Below are 22,208 nucleotides of genomic sequence, written 5' to 3'. Positions count from 1 at the left end.
AGTTGAAGGGTTACGCTGACCCTTTGGTATGTGTTGCTGTGGTTGGTATGGTATTGCATTTAGGGAAGCATCACTGTCTTTTTTCATTTTCTGTTTGCATTTCATGTACCTTTGACCCTCCTCCCTTACATCCATAGAAGCAACAACAGTGGTTCCATGTGGTCAACTAAACCCCTAAAACCCATTGATGATGTGCCTTGTTGGTTGCATGATGGTTTGTTTTTTGCCCACTAATGGTAAAAGAGAATTCACATATTTGAAAGTGTGGCTGCAGTTGTTGTTCCCAAGCTGCTGCCTGTGAAGGTAGACCAAACCATGGGTGTTTTTTCTCTGTCAATTATTACTCACTGGAATTGGATTGGCTGTCCAAGTGAGTTTATAGCACCCCACAGAGTAGACAGAAAGGGTAGAGAATCTTCTTTCTCTTACACATTTCTCAGACCTCTTTCTGGAGTGAAGGGTCAAATCTGTAAAGAAGTTTGGAGCAGCCACATTAAAAGATAAGGGCAGGGCATTCCAGGCAGGGGGTTGTCAACCCTGCTTGGATATGGATGTCTTTGCAGAGGATCCCTAGTCAAGCATTACTAACAGCACAATCCAAACTATCTACTCAGAAGTAAGTCCTGTTGAGTTCTATGGGGCTTAGTTCCTTAATAAGCATGTTTATAATTGCTGCCTTCAGGAGCATCCATCTGTGCTCCCATCTAACATCTCTGCAACACTAGGCTCCTTTCTTCCAATAATGGCCTGGCCTGAGGGCACGTAAACCCTTCTTGCCAGAAGCAAGGAAGCTAGATTAAATGTTCCCTAAAGGTGTTGAACTGTGACTTGGGAGACCAGGGTTCAAATCCCCACACAGCCATGAAGCTCACTGGGTGACCTTGGGCCAGTCACTGCCTGTCAGACTCAGAGGAAGGCAATAGTAAACCACCTCTGTCTGAATACTGCTTACCATGAAGACCCTATCTGGGATCAACTTGAAGGCAGTCCATTTCCATTTTGCATCACCCTAAGCTTGTGAGAAAGAATGACCTTATTTTACACCCTATTTTAGGTAAGATTTCTATTTTAATCTCCAGAGAATTTTTTTTGAATGGCATGCTCCAAGCAACTGTGGTTGATACAATGTATCATGCTTAATGATATCACTAGGGCCCGCCCCATGATGTCACTAGGGCCCACCCCCATTTTCTCAGGTTTTTGGATGGCTCCGACCTGGCAACCCTACTTGGGTGTGCCTACCTTGTGGACACCCGCTCTTGCAAGAACGTATAATAAACTTAAGTTACTGCTTCACTAATAATCTCGTGGTGGGTCTCTTAAGAACCGTTGTTTCTCACACTATGGTACATATTTTTGCAATTTATCATATAATGCATTTTTGTGTGTTATTTTCATGCATACATTCATTTTAATGCACACTTTCCCCTAATGTATGTTGGTGAACTGCACTGCACACTCAAATTCAAATATGTGTGCTAATTTCTTTTTTTTTACAATAATTTTTATTCAAATTTTCATAAAACATAGAAAACAAAATCATAAAACATTCAAAGACAAAAAACAAAACAAAACAAAAATGATTAAACAAAAAAAAATAAAATGTTGACTTCCCATTTGTCACATATCAAATCAGTTATAGGTCTACAATATATAACAATCCTGTCTCTTAAATCATATTATAAAATCACTTTCCTCCAGTAGTTATCTTAATTAATCATCAAATCTCATAAACATTACTTTATTCTTTCCACAAAAAGTCAAAGAGAGGTTTCAATTCTTTAAGAAATATATCTATCAATTTTTCTCCAAATAAACATGTCAATTAATCCATCTCGTTAATAATTATAATAATCTTATTGTCATAACCATAGTCCAAATAAACATTTTGATTAATCCATCTCATCAGAATCTGTTAGGTCCAATAATTTCAATAGCCATTATTCCATTATCCCTATTAGTTCCATCTTCCATCTTCAATAGTCCTGTTAAGTCCAGTAATTTCAGTGTCCAATCTTCCATTATCAGTATTCCATAATAATCTTGCTGTTGTAGCCATAGTCATATAATAAGAGTCTGATGGGAATTTCCTCTATCCCAAATATTTTCTTGCCATCCATTCTGAATAAGTTGCTGAAATACTGTTGTAAAGTCATATCTGTGTTCTTCTTTTTTACAAAATGCACTGGCTCATCTCTTAAGAGTTTTTCCATTGTCACATGGCTGCAGTTAATTCCATAGATTTTCTCTATATCAAGCTCCGTCACATCATTCCAGTCCAGAAGATTATCCAAGCCATTGATAACTTTATCTCTAATATCTTCATTAATTTCTTCAGAGATAACGTTAAATTCCAAACAGTAGATTTTATTTCTAAAATCCATAAACTCCAGATTTTTCCAATTCCACATTTGTTCCAATGTCCAGGGCTTGTATCTTCCCTTTATTTTTTCTTTTCTCATCTCTGATCTCATTCTCCTCTCTCACAGGATCCCCTATTTCTTTAAGCTCCTGCGTCATTTTGCTCAGTTCAATTTTCAGCTCCTTACTACCCTGTCGCAGGGTTTGTTTCGTTATCTCAATCTCATCCATTATTTTCTGAAACATAGTTACTTCCAGATTCTCAGCCACTTTCTTGATTGCCATTTTTAAAACCACGAAAACAAAGCAAAACAAAAATAAAGAAGAACCACTTCTTATTTCAGCAACAATTGGGTTAATATTCCAGGCTTGATGACATCACAGTATAAACAGAGCAACCTGCCTTATCTCTCTATGTTCAAGAATGCAAAACAAATTTAGTTCCCAGCATCAAAACAGTTAGTGGCGTCGTGAAGAAGCAGATTCGTCAAAATAAAATAGACCAAAAAGAGAATAGTCCCAGACAATATAATATTCCTCGGAATAGAAATCAGGAATAGAAATCCCTCTTCTGTTTATTATCTTTAGAATGCACTTCCAGGACAGCTTTTTGCGACAGAAACAGAGATAAGCTGTTAATTTCGTGAATAACAGAGAAGAGCTATATCTCACCCAGAAGTTGTCCAAAGCCGATCAATCTGACAAATCTCCTTTTGCTGCAACAATTTAAACCAAGTAAAAAAAATAATAGAAAGAAGGGTGCTTGCCTGTTAGTCCGTTCTCTCTTTAAAGAAAAGATAAACGTATCGCTTAAACAGATAGAGCTTGTTAGGAAGTCCGTCCGGCATTGTTGGCTGGATATGTGTGCTAATTTCAAAAATGCATGTATTATGTGCAAGTGTACATAAAATGCATATATTAATGAAAATAACATACAAAAATGCCTTCTGTCAAGAGAAATTGCTAAATGTGTTTCTGAGGGGAAATTTGCACTAAAATGAAGAATATTCATGAAGATTTTTTTTAAACTGCAGATTGGTGAGGAATGTCCTTGAATGCTGATCTTGCCTCTTGCTTGCACGGATAAAGGTATGTAGGCACACCTTAATGTGGTGAGGGGGTTTGAGAGTGTCGAAGAAGCTGAGAGCAATGCCGTCAGGAGTCTCGACCAAGAGGCTAGACTCCTAGCAGGGGCACCCAAGACGGAATGGTCAAAGCTGAAACACCAGACTAAGATGCATCCAAACTCAGAGGAAGCCAATGGTAAACCACCTCTGAATACCTCTTACCACGAAAACCCTATGAACAGAGTATCCAAAATGCAACATGAGATAGAGCTGGAAGATGAGACCCCCAGGTCAGAAGGCACTCACTGAGCCACTGGGGAAGAACAAAGGATCATTCAGACCATGGTATTCCCAATTTCTATGTATGGGTGTGAAAGTTGGACAGTGAAAAAAGCAGATAAGAGAAAAATCAACTCATTTGAAATGTGTTGTTGGAGAACTTTGTGCATACCATGGACTGCGGAAAAGACAAATAACTGGGTGTTAGAACAAATTAAACCAGAACTGTCACTAGAAGCTAAAATGATGAAACTGAGGTTATCATACTTTGGACAGATCATGAGAAGACATGATTCACTAGAAAAGACAATAATGCTGGGAAAAACAGAAGGGAGTAGAAAAAGAGGAAGGCCAAACAAGAGATGGATTGATTCCATAGGAAGCCACAGACCTGAACTTAGAAGATCTGAACAGGGTGGCTCATGACAGATGCTCTTGGAGGTCACTGACTCATAGGGTCGCCATAAGTCGTAATCGACTTGAAGGCACATAACAATAACAAGGTGTTAGTGGAGCTCCTATGGGGAATTTTGTGGTTCGTTGGACTAGGGTTCCTGAGAAAATTGAAGGCACAGGCTTGAAACAAAGATAGGCCTTTATTGGTGACAACATAGGTAGGTAGGTATGTGTATGGGTGGGTGAGTGGGAACTAGCCTATTGTACAAAGGTCAAATGTACATTCATTGCTCCACCTGCTTTTGCCTCTGCCCTGCCCACCACTGGCATGTGGCCCTTATCCAGAAGGGGGCGTGGCCCTTATCCTGAAAAGGTTTCCAACCCCTGGTTTCTACCATACTGAATGTGCAGTGCAGGTTGCCGTACATTTAAAGTACATGACTTCCCCAAAGTTTCATGGGAACTATAGTTTGTTAAGAGTGTTGGGCATTTGTAGCTCTCTGATGGAAACCACGTAAGAACATAAGAAGAGCCTGCTGGATCAGGCCAGTGGCCCATCTAGTCCAGCATCCTGTTCTCACAGTGGCTGACCAGGTGCCTGGGGGAAGCCCGCAAGCAGGACCCGAGTGCAAGAACACTCTCCCCTCCTGAGGCTTCCGACAACTGGTTTTCAGAAGCATGCTGCCTCTGACTAGGGTGGCAGAGCACAGCCGTCATGGCTAGTAGCCATTGATAGCCCTGTCCTCCATGAATTTGTCTAATCTTCTTTTAAAGCCATCCAAGCTGGTGGCCATTACTGCGTCTTGTGAGAGCAAATCCCATAGTTTAACTATGCGCTGAGTAAAGAAGTACTTCCTTTTGTCTGTCCTGAATCTTCCAACATTCAGCTTCAGTTCCCAGGATTCTTTGGGGGAAGTCATGTGACTTAACTGTGCTTTGGATGTGCTTTAAATGTATAACATGGACCTGCTGGTTTCCTGGTGTACCTTTAACTTAAAGAACAAATACCTCCACAGCTTTTAAAGCAGGGTCAAGCTGGCGAACACAGAGCAAACTGATACAGGTTAGGACAGCAGAAGGGAAAACGAGCCTTCAACAACAGCGGAGTGGTAATGCAAAGTCAGCTTTGGAATCAATGTCAGGTGAGGTGTTAACAAGTGTGTCCGTGAAAGGTTGCTGGAGGAATGTGAGATCCACTCTGCTTCCATTCTTTGGTGCTTACAACCAGGTTTGCTGCAGTTAAGAGGATGCAGCCTAAGAGTTAAACCAGGGTCTGCCAAACTTTTAGGTCCAAGGGCATATTTGGATTTGTGAGTGTCCCCGTCCCCCAGGCACCATCCCCTCCCCAAGATCACAAAGAAAGTGAGAAAGCACGCATGCACATTATTTCTCAAGTGATCTAGGTAAGGTAGGGTTTCCAGGTTCAAGGCCTGAGACTGATCCTGTATCTTTAGGAGAAGAGAAAGTCAGCCAAGTGCAGGTGTTCTTGCAACAATGTAATGGGAAAAACCACAAGGTGGAATTCTCCCTTCCCTCTGCACAACTTGTAAAGATACGGAAGACCTTTGGAGGCTGGGCCTGGCAACCAAGAGGTCTTCTGTATCCTTAAAAGTTGTGGAGGGGGAAGGGAGCAATTCACTTTGTGGTTTTTCCCGTTGCAAGAACACCTGCACTTGGCTGACTTTCTCTTCTCCTAAAGATACAGGATCAGTCTCAGGCCTTGAACCTGGCAACCCTAGATCCAGGTGAATTAATCTGAGCCTTGAAAAGCACATGGAGCTGGAAGAGGAAGTGGGGAAACAGTGTCAGTCTTCGAACATCCTTTTTCAGTTCTATGTACTTTTCAAGGGAGACAAAGGTAGACACCTTTCCCACCTCATGACCAAGGGGGCAGGGAGCGAGAGGTTCAGTGGCTTCATGGGCGTCGGGGGAGACCTCAAGGGTGCCACGGCACCCACAGGCTTGTCTTCAGTCTGATCCGGCAGGACTCTTCTAGAAACCAAGGCAATAACTATTGCAAGATGCATGAAGATTCTGGAGTATTAAAAACACAAAGGACGTAATGAGCTCCCTGCACCAAAAATGCATTTTGCACTAACTTTTTATTTAAATAATAGATGAGAACACGACAATTATTTTCTACCTGCAAAAACAGTGACGTGGGATATTATTTTTTTGCTGAACAGAAAAAGAAGCTTATTTATATAGAAACAGAGAAATGAAATACAGACAAAGGTCCTGATATCTGAAAACTTACTCAGATGTTCTAAATTGTTTAAAACAGAACATTAGCATTGAAGGGACATTGGAGGTATCTAATCCTTGGTGTCACCAACTTTTTTGGGGCTGTAGGCACATTCAATTTTTTTTAGCCAGTGCTGACATCATCTCCACTGATTGCTTCTCTTCTCCCTCCCTGAAATCAGCCTCCACCCAGGACATGCACATCACTGTCCCAAAGAATCTTGAGTACAAATCAGGTCACACAGGGTTGTAGTCAGCCCTACTCACAGTAGACCCACTGACATGAATGGGCATGACTAACCTAGATCAATTAATTCCAGTGGGTCTATTCTGAGTAAAACTTAGTTGGATACAACCCATGGAATTTATCTGAGCCTTGAAAAGCACACAGAGCTGAAAGAGGAAGCGGAAAAGAGTATCTCTCTTCCAACTTCCTCCTTCAGCTCTATGGAATTTTCAAGGGCGAAAAAGGTTTCTGCCCTCACTGCCTCATGACCAAGGGAGGCAGTGAGTGGGGGTGGGCTGGACTCAGAGGCTATATGGATGCCAGGGGATGACTTCAAGGGAGTCATTGTGCCCATGGGCACTACATTGGGGACCCTGATCTAGTCCAATCCTCTGCTCAGTGGTGATCTACTGTGGTGGATCAGGATGCATCTACAGCATCCCTGAAAAGTCGTCATCCAGCCTCTGTTTAAATACCTCCATTGCCCACCACCTACCGAGGCAGTCGGTTCAATCAGTCAATCAGCTGTTACTCATATAATTTTTTTCCTAATGTTTAGCTGGAATCTGCTTCCTTGAAATTTCCACCCATCCATTCCAATCGTGCCCTCTTGAGCAGCAGAGAACAAGAAATGTGGGAAGCTCCTTTATACCGAGTCAGACCATTGGCCCATCTAGCCCCATATTATCTATGCTACTGTTCAACCTTGGGTCCACAGATGTTGTTGGACTACAGCTCCCATCATCCCTGGCCATTCGCCAAGCCGGCTGGGGGATGATGGGAGTTGCAGTCTAACAGCATCTGGGGACCCAAGGTTGAAGAACACTGAGCTACACTGACTGGTTCTCCAGGGTTTCATACAAGGGGATCTCTCCCAGTTTGACCTGGAGATGCCATCTGGGGATTGAACCTGGAGCCTTCTGAAGACAAAGCATATGCTCTACCACTGAGCTACTGCCTGTCAGTGCAAACAGTACTGAACTAGATGGACCAATGGTCCGACTTAGTGTAATGCCGCTCCCTTCGTCCCTGTGTGTCCCTATGCCGTAGCTCAGTGGTAGAACATCTGCCTTGAGTGCAGAAGGTTCCAATTCTCTGCAGCTCCAGGTACAGCTTGGAGAGACTCTTGCCTGAAACCCTGGAAAGGCGCTGCCAGTAAGTATAGACAGAACTGAGCTGGATGAACCAATGGTCTGATTTAGTATAAGGTATGTTCCTTCTGTGATCGCGGCCTAAAGGCTCCTCCAGACCCCCTTTAATTGTGCATTCATGATGACTGGTGCTCATGATTGCATCAGAGCATTCATACGCAAACCTGATTTCAATACTGTTTGTGCCTGCAAAGGTTTCTGGGTGGGCACACTGCTTTCATTTCCAATCGGTGCATCATATCCCATAGCTTCCTGCTGATATCCTGTAACTTTTTATACCACAAATTTTCCTCTTTTTTTGTATCCCACTTTTATTACACTATAGTGCAAGAGTGCCTTTCCAGATGTAAATAATGTGCTAATATTGGGGAAGCATCACAGAAAAACTCATAAAGTGGAATGATGTGTGGAGGGTCCAGTGTACATCCACCACTAACGCACTCCCGTTGCATCAATTACATGGTGTACAATACACTCACCAAAGACGCTAGTCCGGAGGTGCCCTAAGACTACACCGGATTTCCTAGCAGCCACATCACACCTTTGGCTCATGTTCAGCTTCTGCTCAAATAAGGCTGCTTACACCCCATATATTTAAAGCACACCAAAGAATCCTGAGATCTGTAGTTTACCCCTCGCAGAGATACAACTCTCATCATTCTTAATAGGCCACAATTTCCAGGATTCTCTGGGGGAAGACATGTATTTTAAAAGTATGGCTGGTGTGTAATGCAGCCAAAGACTGCAATCCTATACCTAGCTATCTGGGAATTAGCCTCATTGAAGTCAGTGAGACTTTCTTCTCAGCAGACACGTAGAGGATTGTGCTTGTTAGACCCACTATATCCTTTTCACATGTATTGTTGCCAAAGGCATGTTCCTAGTCAAAAATATATTGCAGTGACCAATGCTCGAAATCAATAAAGGATTAAAAAAGAAATAATTGACTGTAAGCTTAAGCATTAATAGACTTCGGATTCCTTCAATGTGCAAAACATTGCCAGCAGCAACATTTTTAAGATGCTGAGAGCAATTAAAGCAACCTTCCCCCACCCAGTGCCTTCCAAATGTTTTGGACTATAGTTCCCATCAGCCCCAGCTAGCGCAGGTTGGAGAACGCAGGATTAAAGGACATCTCTCTTATGAGCCAAAGCTAACAGAGAAACCTATTTGTAGATCAAATAGGTAACAGGTTTCTACATTTTCTGTTATAACCAACAATGCTGCTGATAATTTTCTGTAATAGACCTAATAATACTCTCTGCTTAGTTCAGCCACATCAAAGAATCTGATGAAATCTTACTGCAAGTTTCTTAAACAGACCATAACGGGACAATCCCCAAATTCCTGGAACCTCTCAAACAACCCAAGTGGGCTTGGCAGCAGCAGTGGGCCTGTTGCCTACCAGTTTAGCAGAGAAATGGGGCTGCCCCAAAATTTATGCGTTCATTTAATAAAATCCATACATCACATAATTGTTGACACTTTTCAAAATGAAGGCAGTGGTTTCTGAATACGCTGTGCAAGCGTCCCTAAGTGCAGAGAAGTGCATTAATCTGCAAGTTAAAAGAAAAAGAATTTTCTAAAAAAAAAGTTACTAAAAAAACCAAGAACCCGTGAGCTTCAAAGTCCTAAATGAATGTTGAGGGTGTCAGCTGGAAGGGGGCGGGGAATGAAGGTAATGGGAGATATGGCCTGCTAGATTCCCTAAGGGGGCTTACCTGAGGCCCTCTCTGCACTGGACATTTAAAGCAGTATGATGCCACTTTAAAATAGTCATGGCTTTCCCCAAAGAATCCTGGGAACTGTAGTTAATGAAGGATGCTGAGAATTATTAGGAAACCTACAATTCCCTGAGTTCCCTGGGAATAGGGATTGGCTGTTAAACCACTCTGGAAAATGTAGCTCTGTGAGGGGAATAGGGATCTCCTCTCAGCACCCTTAATAAGCTACATTTGCCAGGATTCTTGCAAAAAAGCCATGACTGTTTAAAGTTGTATGAAACTGCTTTAAATATATAGAGCAAATGGGGCCGTGAGAAGACAGGGGTCACATCCACACCATACATTTAAAGCACCTGGCTTCTCCCAAAGAATCCTGGGAACTGGAGTTTGTGAAGGATGCTGAGAGTTGTTAGGAGAGCCCTGTTCCCCTCAGAGCTACAATCTCAGAGTGGTTTAACAGTCAATCCCTTTCCCCAAGGAACTCTGAGAACTGTCGCTTCGTGAGGGGAATAGGGGGTCTCCTAACAACTCTCAGCACCCTTCACAAACTACCCAGCATGCTTTGGGGGAAACCATTACTGAAATAAGAATGATAGTGGAATAAATATACGTATGATGTAGAATACTAACCCACAGAGGGGAAGATAGGGGTCACCTGGTATGCGTGCAATGAAGATAACAAGTTCCTCCCCACACTATACAGGGAGATTTCAGGAGGAAGGATATAGGTACATAAGACGAGCCTGGCTACTGCATCAGGCCAATGGCCCACCTAGACCAGCATCCTGTTCTCTCAATGGCTGACCAGATGCCCCAATGGGAAGCCGTCAAGCAGGGCCTGAGGGCAATAGCGCAGCTCTCCCCACTTGCGATTCCCAGCAAATGGTAGCCAGAGGCATTTACTACCTCTGATCCTGGAGGCTGGACATAGCCATCCTGGCCAAAACGCCATTGGCAGCCTTATATTTTTTTTCTAATCCCCTTTTAAAGCCATCCAACCTGGTGGCCATCACAGCTTCCTGTAGGAGCAAATTTCATAGTTTAACTAAGTGCTGCGTGAAGGAGGGCTTTTGTCTGTCCTGAGCCTTCCAACAATCAGCTTTATTAGATGCCCACCCCCGCATTGTGAGGGAGAAAACATTAATATCTAACCATTTTCTACACATCATGCCTAATTTTATACACCTCTATCATGTCTCTCCCCCTTTATTAGCTTTTTCTTCTGAACTAAAGAGCCCAAAATGTTACAGCCTTTCCTTGCCAAAGGAGTCGCTCCAACTGCTAGATCATTTTGGTTAACCTTTTATGAACCTTTTCCAGCTTTGCAGGATCCTTTCTGAGGGAGAAGAAAACGGGGCGCGACTTCCTTCCCTACTCCTTAGAAGCTTCCAGATGCCCCTGCTATGAAGGAATAGAGTGCTTGTGTTCAAGGCTATAAAAGCCATCCTTCCCCTCCTGGCAATCTGTGGACACTGATACATGTCCCCTGTCAAAGCCCTGAACAGGAGATTTTATTGTGCGTCCCCACTTCTTGCTATTTATATAATGTTGTTCAACAGTATTTTTTTAACCCTGCTCTGTAGCAAAAAGAGAGCCAGTGTGGCATAGTGGTTGGAGTGTTGGACTGCGACCTGGGAGACCAGGGTTCGAATCCCCACACAGCCATGAAGCTCACTGGGTGACCTTGAGCCAGTCACTGCCTCTCAGCCTCAGAGGGAGGCAGTGGGAAACCCCCTCTGAATGCTGCTTACCATGAAAACCCAATTCGTAGGGTCGCCATAAGTCAGAATTGACTTGAAGGCCGTCCATTTCCATTTCCTATAGCAAAAAAAAAAAAGGCTCCCACAGCAGCTTACAATGATCCATACTAAGATGGCCCCTGCTCTCAGGTCTGCAATTAAAAAGACATGGCATGAAAGGAAAAGGAATTGGGAGGGAGAATGAAGAAAAAAGCAAGCCCAGGCACTAGTTCTAGGTTTATAAAGTTCTTCTAAGTGTTCTTCCAAGCAGGGAGGGGTGAAGCAAGATCCCTACAGATGGTTGGCAGTTGTGGCCAGGCTGCCATGATGTTGTCCTTGGGAGGCAAGGGGGCAGCTTCCCAGTGGCCCCTGGTTGCCTAGGCTGGAGTGCACTGTCCAAAGGGCACTTTACAAAGCACAAGAGGACAGAACTCTGCCTTGAGGAGCTTACAGAGGGAGGGGACGGAGAGGGAGGTTAGGGGTGAACAGCAGAAGATGCTGCATTTATTTCATGTACTTTAGATAGGGCACAGGGACTAAGGAGGAGTGAGGAACTTGTGATCGTCCATATATTGCTTGACTACAACTCCCATAATCCCTTGCCATTGGCAGCTGGTGGCTCCATGTCAGAGGAGCAGTGGAATCCACTCGGGGTTGTAGTCTGACCTTCCAAGGAGCTGTCCAAGGTGGTGAACCTATTGTGGGAATATGTTTCAGCATCTTACGACAGCTCCTTGAAAGGTCAGACTAAAACCCAGAGCAAATTCCACTGCCCTACTTTCATGGACCCCCAGCCGCCACTGCCATGGGCCATGTTGGATGGGGCTGATGGGAGGGGGAGTACAGCACTGTCTGCAGAGCCACAGGCACTCCACAGTCTGGACTAAGGGGCTGTTTCAATGGCTCCATACATACCATATATCGAAAGCACGTGGCTTCCCCTCCAAAGAATCCTGGGAACTGTCGTTTTCCTTGCAGAGCCACCATTCCCAGCACCCTTAACAAACTACAGTTCCCAGGATTATTTCGGGGAAGCTGTGAATGTTTATAGTGGAATAAGAGTGGAATAAAGCTATGGTGTGAATGTGGCCTTAATGACAGAAATATGTTCGTGGCAAAAGACTCCATGGAAAAGCCCTTCCAAGAATAAAGCTCAACATGGCAAATATTTAGGCCACCTTAATCCTATCCTCTGACTTACTCGCTACATTCAAGCGCTAGTTTCCAGAGGTTCACAGCCACTGATGAAGACGGTAAACTGAGACATTGTGTAAACAGAGATACTGCAACTTCCTGTCCCCACCCTACCCCGTGGGCGGGTGCTCCTGGGTTCCAATCGTTATTTTTCTTCTTTTATCTCCGATTCCATTTTCAGCTGTAAAAAAAGAAAAGAGACATGCGAGAATTACATTAACATCACCAACAAGTATAAGTTTACCATCTAATGAGTCACTGAAGCATGTGTCCCTTGTGAACAAAAGCTAACAAACAAATTAGTTTGTTATCATGGGGCAACTATACAAACCAAATAAGAACACAAAGAACGTAAGTAGAGCCCTGCTGGATCAGGCCAGTGGCCCATCTGGTCCAGCATCCTATTCCCACAGTGGCCAACCAAATGCCCCAGTGGGAAGCCCATAAGCAGGACTTGAGTACCAGAGCACTTTCTCCTCCTGCAGTTTCCAGCAACTGGTAGTTGGAACAGAGCTTGGAAAAGTTACTTTTTTGAACTACAACTCCCATTAGCCCCAGCCAGCATGGCTACTGGATTGGCCTGATGGGAATTGTAGTTCAAAAAAGTAACTTTTCCAAGCTCTGATTTGGAAGCATACTGCCTCCAACTATGGAGGTAGAGCATAGCCATCATGGCTAGTAACCATTGATACCCTTACCTTTCATGACTTTGTCTAATCCTCTTTTAAAGCCATCCAAGTTGGTGGCCATCACTGCCTCTTGTTGGAGCAAATTCCATAGTTTAACTATGCACTGAGTGAAGATGTGCTTTCTTTTGTCTGTCCTAAATCTTCCAACATTCAGCTTCATTGGATGTAGACATATTTCCACTACAAAGTGTTGCATCCACCAAGCGTTGCTACAAAGGTGTGGAAAAAGTGGACAGAGAAAACTTCTTCTTCCTCACTCATAACACTAGTACTTGTGGAAATCCAAAGAAGATGAATGTTGGAGAATCCAAGACACACAAAAGAAAGTCCTCGTTCACACAGTGCAGTTTATGGAATTGGCTCCCACAAGAGATGGTCACCAACTTGGATGGCTTTAAAGAGGATTAGACAAATTCATGGAAGATAAAGCTATCAAGGGCATCCTCCTAGCAAGGAAGATAACGTTATCAATAGCTACTAGCCACAATGGCTATGTTCTGCCTCCAGTATTGGAGGCAATGGGTTGTATTCAAATAAATCCTACACACAGTAGACCAATTGCAATGAATGAACCTAAGTTAGTCATGACTATTAACTTCAGTGGGTCTACTCTGAGTAAGACTAGCTTTGAATACCATTCAATATGCCACTGTACACCAGCTGCTGGGAATCGCAAGGGTGGAGAGTAGTGCTATTGCGCTCAGGTCCTGCTTGCAAACTTCCCGTCTGGGTATCTGGTCAGCCACTTTGAGAACAGGATGGGCCTTTGGCCTGATCCATCAGGGACCTTCTTATGTATCTGTGTGGACTGGGATTGGGGGAGAAATTAGCTCTGGTTCACATTTATCAAATGTGCACTTTCCAAGACAATATGAGAACTGAAAATTAGATATCCTTGAAAATTCACACTTATCTGAATTTTGTGATGTGGTTCTCCAAACCAATGTTTACAAACATGCATATACGAGGGGGAAATGTGCATAAACGTATGAATAAAAATCACATACAAAAATGCAAAAAGGGGTACATCAGTCAAAACTGCATAGAAAAAAATGTGTTTCAAAGCAGAAAATCGAACTACAATGCTGAGGAATTTTCATGAGGATTTTTTAAAAAAAAGAATCCCAAATTGCTGCAAAATTAAAACTGGAAAAATGGGAAACGGAGAGAACCGGAACTGACAGATCTCTCCATCCCCACTGTGAACAGAGGGGTGTGTGTGTGTGTGTATGTGTGAATGGGGTTTTGTTTGTGGACTTGGCCCCACCCACTTTTTGATATGCTGACATCTGACCCCAAGGGCTGGGAGCGGGAAGTTCTTCACACCTGCTTAGAGTCAAGCACTTCACTTGCCTTGAGATAGAAAGAGCAGGTCTCATGATGAATAGGGTGTTGCACCACAGGGATGCCGTGGATCCTCGAAAGGGGTCGCTTTGGAGCAAAACACGCTCCACACTCCAGACACTTGTAGCGTTCCTCTCCTGTGTGCGTCCCTTGATGGTAAACAAAGGACGACCTGTCAGAATAAGATTTCCCACACTCCAAACACTGGTAAGGTTTCTCTCCCGTGTGGGATCTCTCATGGCACACGAGGGATGACCTGAAGGAATACGATTTCCCGCACTCCAGGCAGGTGTATGGTTTCTCTCCTGTGTGGACTCTCTCATGGCATATGAGGCCCGACTTGTCGGCAAAGCTGATCAAGCACTCCACACACTGATAAGGTTTCTCCCCTGTGTGGGTTCTCCGGTGGCAAACTAGGGACGACCTGCTGGCAAAACTTCTCCCGCACTCAAAGCAGCTGTATGGTTTCTCTCCTGTGTGGCCTCTTTCGTGGTACTGGAGGGACGACCGGTCGGCAAAATCTTTCCCACATTCCAAACACTTGAAAGGTTTCTCTCCAGTATGGCCTCGGTAGTGGTACGTGAGGGACGACCGGCCTGCAAAGCACATCCCGCACACCGAGCATTTGTAAGGTTTCTCTCCCGTGTGGATTCTCTGGTGGTCATCAAGGTTCGATTTCCGAGAAAAATATTTCCCACAGGCCAAGCACTTAAACGGTTTCTCTCCTGTGTGGACCCTCCGATGTTCGATGAGGAGCCCTTTGTGAGGAAAACATTTCCCACACTCGAAGCACTTGAAAAGTTCCTCGTGGACTCTCTGATGACCTGCAAGTTTTGATTGTTGAGCAAAAGACATCCCACATTCCATGCATTTATGAGGCTTCTCAGTCATGTGGAGCCTCCGGTGCCCAGCAAGATTCCCTTTTCGAGCAAAACATTTCCCACACTCTAAGCACTTATAAGGTTTCTCCCCAGTGTGGATACGCATGTGTGTTGCAAGGGTTGATTTGAAATCAAAAGACTTCCCACATTCTGAGCATTTGTGAGGTTTCTCTCCCATGTGGATTCTATGATGGCCAACAACAATTGCTTTGACATCAAAACATTCTTCAAACTCCAAGCATTGATATGGTTTCTCTACCACGTGAACTCTCTGGTGCCTCAAAAGCTCCGAAAATCCAGAAAAACATTTCCCACAGTCCACACATTTATAGGGTCTCCATTCCGAGTGGGATCTCTGATGTTCAAGAAGGACCGACATGTCAGAAAAGCATCTTCCACACTCTGGACACACATTTTTCTTCCTATAGTTTCCTGTTGGGAGAAAGGGCACCAGCAAAATTTACTCTTGAGCCTAGATGAAAGTATGTCACTTAGTATATAGCTGTAACTCTATGCACAGCTAACAAAGGGTCATTCCCATTGAATCTCCTGGGGTTTATTTCCAAGCAGTGGTGCAAGTAGGTAACTTTCTGCTCTGGACTTAATGGTCTTATCAGGGGTGGGGGGCTGTTTAGAGGCTAATGTGCATTGCTTACTGCTACATTTGGGGGCTTTCCTGATCATTCTGCTAAGTGGCTGCATTCTTGCCTGTGGCCCTAAAGCAGGGATGGGGAGCCTGCTCTGCTCCTCTGGGTATTGTTGGACTACAACTCCCAACATTCCTCACCATTGGTTATGCTGGCTGAGGCTGATGGGAATTGGAGGCCAACATCATCTGAAGTGCCATAGTCCAGAAATAAAAAGGAAAATATTTAGAATGGGTAAATAGAAGCATTATTCATGACATTCATGGTATTTCTTTCATAAGCATCAGTTGGCTGTCTTGTTTTCAAAATGGCTGGAAAGGGAGTCTTGATAAACTCCTTTGTGCGTTTGTGGTTTGGTTTAATTTAGTTTTAACCCTGGATTTCCACCCCAAAGTCCTATCTGGATGCTTCTGAGAAGACAAGCATAATAAAGAATATTTATATGTTGTTTTTCATGAAAAAAATCTCAAAGCAGTTTTCCATAGGTTTTAGGTATGGAAAGATCATTTCAGTTCTCTTGGTTTCTTATTTTTCCACTCTTAAATTTACCTCTCCACGTTTCTGCAACAATTTGCCATTTTTTTTAAAGAAAATCCTCATGAAAATTCTCTGGCATTTTACTGTGAATTCTCCTAATGAACACAATTTTGTAGATGGGGTTTGACTCATGTAGACATTTTTGCAAGCGCTTTCTCGTCATGCATTTTGCATGTTATGTTCACTGATTCGTTTTTATGCGCACTTTCCCCGAATATATGCATTTTTGTAAACATTCATAGCAAACTGCAAATAAGTGCGAATTGTGCAGGATGGCTGTGTTTCGGTTCTCATGTTGTTATGGAAATTGCTAGTTTGATAGATTCAGCTTGAAATTGAACTGAATAGAAATTCTTGCCCAATTCTAATAGGTTTACAGCCTGTTTCATCCTGCTCTCCAGTGTGTTTACGTGTTTTCAGGCATTATTCATTGTTTTTAAATACTTTAAATATGTTTTTTCTTTTCTTTTTAACTGTTTCATTACTTCATTGTTTGCCGCCTGGGGCTCTTAAATAGATTCATAAGACAGCTTACACCTCACTTTTAAATGTTCAAAAACTCATTTTATTTTATTTCCCAGAGGGGTAGCCATGCTTAGTCTTGTACCGCAAAACCAACTGAAGAGTCTTGGGGCACATTAAAAGACTAACACGTTTATTGATTATTTATTAATGTATATACCACTTAATTGCCAAGGGGCCTTCTAAGCAGTTTACAAGTACAAAACCAATTACCAAAAATACAAATTCTTTAAACATTCTTTAAAAGAGACAATAAAAAACAATTTCATCAAAACATGAAAATAAATGTCCACCATTCAAATGTACAATAAAAGCATCCCACTAAAACAGCACAATCTGTCTTTTATAATCCTTTTCCTTTCCCCCTCCCCCCCTTTTTGTTATATTTGCAAGTAAAACATTAATTAAAAATTAAATGCCACAACACAACCATTTAAAAAGCTCTTTGAAAAGTTCTTGAAAAGTTCTTAAAAGGCTCTTTTAAAAGTGCATCCATGCCTGTTCTGGATGTTGCTTGGCTGGCTTACCCCGATTGTCTCACCTGAGCTGGATCTGGGTGCCTCTTCATCCAAGACCTGAGGATTGTCCACCCATGGCTGTTTTCCTCGCTCCAGCTGAGAAATCAGGGCAGGCTTGTGGACTTCAGATCCTCCTTGGGAGAGTGAACAAAGGAAAAATCAAGAAGGATTGGGTAGAACTTCCAAAATATCCTTGTTTCATTTGAAGGTCATTCATTTGCTATATTCATATAGGCTAGGGATAAACCTCTTTCAGCCCAAGGGCCATATTTCCTTCTGGGCAACCTTCTGGGGGCCACATGCCTGCGGTAGGTGAGGCCAGAGGCCAAAGTGGGCATAGCAAAAAATATATATTTTACTTTTGCATAGTCAGGTACACACAGAACTGCTTTGTACGTTACACACCAGTAAGGTTGCTCAGAATGAAATGCAGCCGTCAGGCTGGAAAAAACTCCATCCCCCTGGTGTATATTATACATACTAAGCAGTGCAGGATAACAATTCTCCGTGTATCTTTAATTTAAAAACACACATCTCCTCAGAGTTTTAATCAGGAGCAAGCTGGGCCAATGCAGACTAAGGCCCCATCTGCACTATACATTTAAAACAGTATTATACCACTTGTATCAGCACTGACCACAGCAGTCCATGCACTGGTAACCTCAAGACTTGATTACTGTAATGCACTTTATGTGGAGCTGCCCTTGTATCTGGTCTGGAAGCTGCAACTAGTGCAGAATGTAGTGGCCAGACTGCTCACAGGAGCAGATTACTGGCAGCATGTTACCCAGCTGCCAAAAGAGTTGCACTGGTTGCCAGTATGCTACCGGGCCAGGTTCAAGGTATTGGTGATAATTCACAAAGCCTTAGACAACTTGGGCCCAAAGTACCTTAAGGACCTGACTCCTTCCATTTCAACCACTGAGATCTTGTGATAGGGCACTTTTGGTGGTTCCTCATGCCCCTGAGGTTCAGTTGGCCTCCACCAGGGACCAAGCCTTTAGTGTGGCAAGTCCTATCTGTGGAACTCCCTGCCAATAGAGGATCAGCAGGAACCATCCCTCCTTCCTTTCAGGCGTTTCCTGAAAACTAGACTTTTTAAATGGGTCTTTTAATATGAATTTCCTTTTCCAACTAATGCAGTACTTAAAGATGCTTTTATTGTTTTTTAAAGCAATATTTTTACTGGGTTTTTTTTATTCTATCATGTTTTTGAATGTTGTAATGCTGCCTTGATATACTTTTATGAAAAGTGCAGCTTATATGTATTTTAATAAATGAATAAATAACAGCCATGGCTTTCCCCAAAGAATCCTGGGAACGTTTGTTAAAGGATGCTGAGAGTTGTCAGGAGATCCTTATTCCCCTCCTCCCGCATAGAGCTACAATTCCCGGAATTCTCTGGGAATAGGGATTGATTATCAAACCACTTTGGGAAATGTAGCTCTGTGAGGGGAATCAGGGGTCTCTCCTAACAACTCCCAGCACCCTTATCAAACTATATTTCCCAGGATTCTTGGAAGCGGAGGGAAAGCATGACTGTTGAGTGGTATAATACTGTTTTAAATGTATAGTGCCGATGGGCCCTTAAGGAACGTAAGATGAACCTCAGGCGCATATTGAGCTACGAAGAGAGTTCCCAATATGGGGTTCTCAAAGTCTTCTAGCTTACCCAACAAGGCCACGTTCCCATAATTCTCCAGCATGACCTCCTTGTACAAGGCCCTTTGGTCTGGATCCAGTAAAGCTGCCTGTCCCTCTGTGAAATATACGGCCACATCTTCAAAGGCCACAGGCCCCTGCAAGAACAAAGAGACCTCAGCCAGGTACCCAAGTGCCGGAATGCCTGCACTCCACTGAGGCATGGAGAAGAAATTCAGTTTTGTTTGACATTTTAATGAGAAGCAACCAAATTCGCTCTTCTCAGGCCAATATGCAAACCGGAACACAGCTAACTTTCTAAATTCACACTTCTCCGAATTTGGCCATGCAGTTCTCCCACTGAACAATGTGTACAGAAATGCATTATATTAGGGGGAAATGTGCATAAAAGCAGATGTATTAAAGAAAATAACATACAAATATGCATTACATATATGGGGAAATTGCTTGCAATTTTTTTTTAGTAAAAAATGCATACAGAAGAGTGTTTATTAGGACAGCCGTTCCCAACCTTTGGAACCTCAGATGTTGCTGGATGACAATTCCCATCATTCCTGACCTTTGGCCATCCTGGCTGGGGCTGATGGGAACTGGAGTTCAGCAACATCTGGGGATCCAAAGGTTGGGAACGGCTGTATTAGGAGAAGTTCACACTAAATTACTGTTGAATTTTTATGAGGATTTTAAAAAAAATCAATGTGGAGAACTGAATTTAAGATTGGAAAAATGAGAAATGTAGAGAACCGAAGCCTAAAATTCATCCATATCTAAGCCCACCACACTCCAGTGGATCTGGTACAGGCTGGGCATCAAAGTCTGCCTCCCCAGAGGAAGCATTTGTTATATTGATCCAGACCAGATATTTCAGCATTTGAAACAGTCCGTAATAAGGACAGATCCACACAGATAATTCTACTTACTTAAGAGAACTGCTCATCTGGGGCTTCAATATCAGAGGGTAACTTTATTCATTTTAAAATGGATGATATTATTATTATTACATTTAGATCCCACCTTTCCTGCAAGGAGCTCAAGGTAGCATCCATGGTTCATCTCCCTCTCCATTGTATCCTCACAACAACCCTGTGAGGTAGGTTAGGCTGAAAGACTGTGACCGGCCCAAGGTCACCCAGCAAGCTTTATGGCTGAGTGGGGATTTGAACCCTGGTCTCCCAGGTCCTAGTCCAACACTTTAACCACTACACCACGCTGGCTTTCTTTTATTTCTTATGTTATTTTATTCCACTCTTCTGACAAGATTAGCTCATGAGTTGACTAAAATTAAATGCACACAGTGGTACAATAGCCAAAGGCCCTTTCTTGAGCTTATCCGCCTTGTCATGAGACCAAAGTATGCAACTGTAAGGTCCCAGGCTATGGTCTGAAGGCCCATGAGGCCACCACCTTTCTGAAACTTCCTGAGACGAAGCACGTCAGGGTCCAGTCAGTGCCTGCAGGGGAGGCCGCCTGGGAATCACATGCATCTATGATGAAAGATAGGCGGGGCATAAATGTAATAAATTAAATAAATAAATAAGATGTATGACATTAATGCATGGTGCAGGGAAAGCAGATAGGAAGGAATTTTTCTCCCCCTTGGATCATACTAGAACTTGGGGGCACCCAGTGAAGATGAATGTTGAAAGATTCAGGACAGACTAAAGGAAGGACTTCACACTGCGGACACCGATACTAATGTACCGTATGGAATTTGCTCCCACAAGATGTAGGGATGGCCACTAGCTTGGATGTCTTTCAAAGGGCCTTCGGCAAATGCATGAAGGAGACGAAGGCTGTGAGGGGCTCTGCTAACCATGATGGCAATGTCCTCCCTCTGCTGACAGAGGCAGCGTGCCTCTGAGTGCCAGTTGCTGGGAACTGCAGGTGGGGAGAGGGCCGTTTGGCTCAGGCCCTACAATCCCTACTAGCCCCAGCAAGCGTGGCCTGTAGATGGGAGCTGTTGTTCAGCAACATCTGGAGGGCCAAAGGTTCTCCACATTGGCTGTGCACTGAGCATCTCATACCTGAGTTGGATCTGCTTCCTCCATTTGCTTTTCTGTTGGAAGGAGGGGGATATTCCAGTCTGAAGCACGGCTATCGTTCTGCACCCTGTGGGCTCAAGAAAGGCAGTGCATTTCAGAGCTTAGCTTCTTTCAGCACAGTTTTGTTCTTATGTGCCTTCATGTCGATTACAACTTATGGCGACCCTATGAATCAGCGACATCCAATAGCATGTTATAAACCACCCTGTTCAGATCTTGTAAGTTCAGGGTTGCGGCTTCCTTTATGGAATCAATCCATCTCTTGTTTGGCCTTCCTCTTTTTCTACTCCCTTCTGTTTTCCCCAGCATTATTGTCTTTTCTAGTGAATCATGTCTTCTCATGATGTGTCCAAAGTATGATAACCTCAGTTTCATCATTTTAGCACATTTCAGCATATTTACTTTTATTTACTTATTTACATTTATAACCCACCCTTCACCCTGAGGTGCCAGGGAGGAGTACAACAGTTTAAAATGCTTCTTATAAAAATGTAAAACAACTTAAAATCATGAACATCACAAAAGTAGGGTGGACCCCAGGTGTCAAAGGCCAGGGTGAAGAGGTGCATTGTCAGCATTCACTGAAATCTGCATAGTGAACTTGCCAGACACATTTCTGTGGGGAGGGACTTCCTCAATTTAGGGGCTGCTACAGAGAGTGCCCTCTTCCAAGGCCACCATCCCCTGAGTTTCTGAGCGTGGTAGCAGAACTACCAAGAAGCCAACTACCAGCTACCCTGGAGCCCGTAATCTGGCTGCTGCATTGTGGACCAACTGAAGTTTCCAAGCTGTCTTCAAGAGGAGCCCCACGTAGACTGCACTGCAATACAGTAGAGCCCCGCTTTATGGTGCTTCACTTTAAGTCGCTTCACTAATGCGGCGGTCTCAATTAGACGCAATTAGACTAAAGCCCCACTCATATGGCGCTTGTTCCAGTTTTACAGCAGTTTTTGGGCATCGCGGGCCATTCTGTTCAATGAGTTCC

General features: G+C 43.4%; 1 protein-coding gene across 6 annotated transcripts in view; it reads right to left on the bottom strand.

The window, feature by feature from the left end:
* Positions 1-5,804: 5,804 nt before the first annotated feature.
* The window catches only part of LOC133381232 (gastrula zinc finger protein XlCGF26.1-like), a 43,910-nt gene continuing 27,506 nt past the window's right edge, over positions 5,805-22,208 (bottom strand). For 4 of the 6 annotated variants that reach the window (XM_061620034.1, XM_061620036.1, XM_061620035.1 and 1 more), the window contains 5 exons: positions 21,206-21,290; positions 19,192-19,318; positions 17,543-17,653; positions 14,424-15,727; positions 6,170-12,562 (listed from right to left, as the gene is read on the bottom strand). In XM_061620034.1, coding sequence (XP_061476018.1) covers positions 12,527-12,562; positions 14,424-15,727; positions 17,543-17,653; positions 19,192-19,318; positions 21,206-21,290 — 1,663 coding nt within the window. In that variant the 3' untranslated portion in view covers positions 6,170-12,526. Of the gene's footprint in view, positions 6,138-6,169; positions 12,563-14,423; positions 15,728-17,542; positions 17,654-19,191; positions 19,319-21,205; positions 21,291-22,208 lie in introns of those variants that run through there. The other 2 variants (XR_009761645.1, XM_061620038.1) reach the window with 2 other exon arrangements.

The sequence above is a fragment of the Rhineura floridana genome, chromosome 3 (assembly GCF_030035675.1).
Source record: "Rhineura floridana isolate rRhiFlo1 chromosome 3, rRhiFlo1.hap2, whole genome shotgun sequence".
NCBI lineage: Eukaryota > Metazoa > Chordata > Lepidosauria > Squamata > Rhineuridae > Rhineura > Rhineura floridana.
The sequence above is the reverse complement of the archived record's forward strand: the minus strand, read 5'-3'. Positions and strand labels throughout refer to the sequence as shown.